Here is a 3,880-nt window from a genome sequence, read left to right as displayed (position 1 = left end):
GGAGAATTCCTCTGCTGTCCTGGAAGCTGCCACCACTATGAAAGGGCAAGCTTTTGAAGGCTCGCTCCGAAGTGGAGATTCTGAAGGCCGCGGTCGAGGCCAAGGCTCTGTTGTTAAAGAAAGAGGAAGAAAAGCACAAGGTCCACCTCCGAGTTGCCCACGCCATCGCTAAGGGGCTGGAGAAGGAAAAGTTCCAGCTCCTTAAGGAGAAGGACAACCTGGCTCAGGCCCTTGAGGAGAAGGACGCTTCGCTAAAGCGCCTTACCGCCGAGCTCCAGGAGGTGAAAGAACGCCTTACCAACGGAGTTCTCTTGGAGGAAGCATTCAGGAAGTACCCAGACTTCGATGGGTTCGCCAAGGACTTCAGTGATGAGGACTTCAAGTTCCTGATGAAGGGCATTGCTGCCGACATGCCTGACCTTCAGATCGACCTCAGCGATCTTAACAAGTACGCTGAAAAGTTGGCCTCTGGGCCTAACAGCACTCCGGGCCCCCAGTCTTTGGTGGAGAAGTATGTCAGAGAGCTGGACTCTGACTACTCCGACATGGAAGATGAAGGAGCTGATAGCCAGGGGCGGGTCGAGGTCGGTACTACCCAAGAGGAGGTCCCTTCACAGCAGGGTGGCTCCCAAGAGATGAACCTTCTAGGCTCCCAGGGCGAGCTGTCCTCTCACCTTGGGAGCAGCTGAGGCCCATCTTATTTTGCTTGTTGTTTGTTCTTCTTTCTTTTGTTTTTTTTTTCTTTTGCAAGTCTTTGGGCAGAGCTGCAAGGTATATAAGCCTTGGCTCTGTCCTTTAATCAATGAAATCTTCGTTTCTTCACTCCTGCACATCGAGCTCTGTCTGTTCTTTATCGCTTTTTTCCTTTAAGCTTTTGAACTTACTTTTGTAAACTTGAACTCATATATGAATAATCTCATCTTGCACCTATAACTCGTAGGTTTAAAGGATTGAGGGTGGGATGAACTCTTTTCATATCGCACCTTTTACTTATGCTTTATTTAAAAGGTTCGAATTTGAGAGTTTCTTTTACTGGACTTTAATATTTCTCCTCGAACTCGGAGGCCTAAAGGATAATATTAAACAATTTGAACTTTCTACATCGCACCTTTAACTTGAGCGTTCAAATGATTGAATTTTGGTTCATAATTGATTTTGACATCGCACCTTGAATCCGTGGGTTTTGAGGTTTGAATTTAATCAATTTTTACATTTACCTTACCGGTTTTAAGTCTTATGGGAGTTCGTGGCCTTAATTTCTGATCGAACTCAGAGTCATGAAATTAAATAACTCCGTTTATTAAAAGTTCCTCTCTTTGAAAATTTTTACAAGTCCATTTTAGGACCATTTTGACATTTCAAGGGTAATAGCGCTTTAGGTGCTCTGCATTCCACGGATGCGCAAGCACGTTTCCTTCCAGGTCGGCTAGCATGTACGTTCCAAATCGGATTATGCCTTTGACTTCGAATGGTCCCTCCCAACTTGGGTCAAGGGTGCCCACATGACTCTGAATCTTCCTGAGGACCAAATGCCCAACTTGAAAGCTTCAAGGTCGAACTCGGGCATTGTAATGTTTGGTCATTCTGTTCTGATACTCCGCGAAGCGTAGTTGAGCCATTTCCCTTTTTTCTTCTAATAAATCAAGGTTAAGGAGTAGCTCTTCCTCGTTTCTTGTTGGCTCGTACTGCTCTACCCTGTTCGTTGGCACGCCGATCTCGACTGGGACGACAGCTTCAGAGCCAAAGGCCAGTGAGAATAGGGTTTCGCTAGTTGATTCTCTTAGGGTGGTCCGATACGACCACAATACCTCGGGTAGCTCCTCGGCCCATCTCCTCTTCCTGGAGTCCAATCTCATCTTGAGCCCTTGTTTTATTATTTTATTTATCGCTTCAACCTGCCCAATTGCTTTCGGATGCGCAGGGGACGAACTGAGATGGCTTATGCCCAGCTTCCTGCAAAAGTCCTTGAACTTTGCATTGTCGAACAGCTTTCCATTATCCGTCACAATAGCGTTCGGTATATCGAAACGGCATACAATGTTTGTCAATATGAAAGATGTGACTCTGGACTCCGTGATGTGAGAGAGCGTCTCGACCTCTGCCCACTTGGTGAAGTAATCTACAGCGACAACATCGAACTTGGTTTGCCCTTTGCCAAGAGAAAAATGACCTATGATATCACTCCCCATTGTGCGAATGGCCACGGGGCCGAGATGGGGGTGAGCAGCTCGGGAGGCTGATGGATAATGCTTGCAAAGTGCTGACAGTTATCGCAGGCTTTCACAAACTTCTTGGCATCCTGATCAACGATGGGCCAATAATACCCTTGTCGGACCACCTTGGCCGATAGTGACCTGGCTCCTGAATGGTTGCCGCATACTCCTTCGTGAATTTCTTTGATGATGTAACTCCCATCTTCTGGAGTTACACACTTAAGGAGAGGCAGGGAAAATCCTCGTCGATACAACGCTCCATCTCGGAGTATGAACCGAGCTACTTTTCGTGACATCTTCTTATGCGCCTTTGAGTCTTGCGGTGGATTTCGTTTGATAAATTCCACGATTGGATCCATCCACGAGGGTTCTGGAGTTTCTACCTCCATCAAATCTGGCTCCAAGATTGAAGGATTATCCAGGATCACGACAAGGACCGATCTGGCCAGGTCAGTCTCATAGGCTGATGCCAGTTTGGCTAAAGCATCTGTGTTGGAATTTTCTGATCTTGGAACTTGATTCACCTCGTAAGTCTCGAACTGGACGAGGTACGATCTAACTTTGCTTAGATACTTTTTCATCCGGGAGTCTTTCGTTTGATACTCCTCCTTAATCTGATTTACGACCAGCTGGGAATCACTGAAGACCTTGATGTGGATGGCCCTCAGTCCCCTAGCAACGTGCAGGCCTGTCAAAAGCGCTTCATACTCAGCCTCATTATTTGAAGTCCGAAAATTGAACCGCAGAGCACACTCGAACCGCTCGCCACCTGGTGCGAGCAAGAGGATTCCTGCCCCGCACCGTCTCTCATTGGAAGATCCGTCAACGTAAATCATCCACTAGAGGTCGAACTTGGCCGACTGAGGTGGTAGGGTGAGCTCTACGATGAAATATGCCACTGCTTGCCCTTTCAACGCAGTTCTCGGTTCAAACTGGATGTGGTATTCGCTCAACTACATTGCCCACTTCATCAGGCGCCTTAATGTCTCTGGCTTATGGAAGATATTCTTCAGGGGCAAGTTGGTAAGCACTACGATGGTGTGTGCTTAGAAGTACGGCCTAAGTCTTCCGGCCGAGGAGATTAAGGCGAGGGCCAGCTTCTCCATTTGGAGATATCTGGTCTCGGCCTCGGTCATGGCTTTGCTTGTGTAATAAATAGGACTTTGACGTACTCCTTCTTGCTTGATTAGGGCCGATCTGACAGCGCTGTCAGACACTGCCAGGTACAAGTGGAGCTTGTCTCCTGGCAATGGCTTGGCGAGCAGAGGTACCGAGCAAAGGTAGTTTTTCAACTACTCCAGTGCTTGCTCGCACTCTTCCGTTCATTCAAATGGTTCTTTCTTTCTTAGGACTTTGAAGAAACGAAGGCACTTATCTGTTGACCTCGAAACGAATCTATTTAGAGCTGCAATCCTGTCAATTAGGCATTGAAGCTGATTCAGAGTCTTGGGTGCCTCCATGTCGAGCACGACTTTTACTTCTCTGGGTTGACTTCGATCCCCCGGTTATGTACCATAAAACCAAGGAACTTCCCCGATGAGACTCCAAAGGCACACTTGGCTGGATTGAGCTTCATTCGATACTTCCGAAGAACTTCAAACGCTTCGGCCAGATCGGAAAGATGCGACTTTGACTGCTTACTCTTGACAAGCATGTCGTCCACATAC

The 3,880-nt window shown here is 47.3% G+C and overlaps 1 protein-coding gene across 1 annotated transcript; it reads right to left on the bottom strand.

Annotated features, from left to right (window-relative positions):
• Positions 1-1,358: 1,358 nt before the first annotated feature.
• LOC111013824 (uncharacterized) lies at positions 1,359-3,049 on the bottom strand. Its single transcript, XM_022288340.2, has 3 exons — positions 2,266-3,049; positions 1,687-2,149; positions 1,359-1,518 (listed from the first exon to the last, which is right to left on the bottom strand). Exons 1-3 carry the CDS (start codon positions 3,047-3,049, stop codon positions 1,359-1,361), a joined length of 1,407 nt encoding a protein of 468 aa, XP_022144032.1.
• Positions 3,050-3,880: the final 831 nt, after the last annotated feature.

The sequence above is a fragment of the Momordica charantia genome (genome assembly GCF_013281855.1).
Source record: "Momordica charantia cultivar OHB3-1 chromosome 10 unlocalized genomic scaffold, Mcharantia_2.0 BLBB01000010.1, whole genome shotgun sequence".
NCBI classification, from domain to species: Eukaryota; Viridiplantae; Streptophyta; class Magnoliopsida; order Cucurbitales; family Cucurbitaceae; genus Momordica; species Momordica charantia.
This window is presented reverse-complemented; position numbering and strand designations above follow the sequence as displayed.

Coding starts and splice junctions, on each gene's coding strand:
- LOC111013824 (XM_022288340.2), bottom strand. CDS start 3,049: ATGATTTACGTTGACGGATCTTCCAATGAGAGACGGTGCGGGGCAGGA. Junction 2,150..2,265: donor TGTGAAAGCCTGCGATAACT/GTCAGCACTTTG, acceptor CTCTTGGCAAAG/GGCAAACCAAGTTCGATGTT. Junction 1,519..1,686: donor CCAACGAACAGGGTAGAGCA/GTACGAGCCAAC, acceptor TTTGGTCCTCAG/GAAGATTCAGAGTCATGTGG.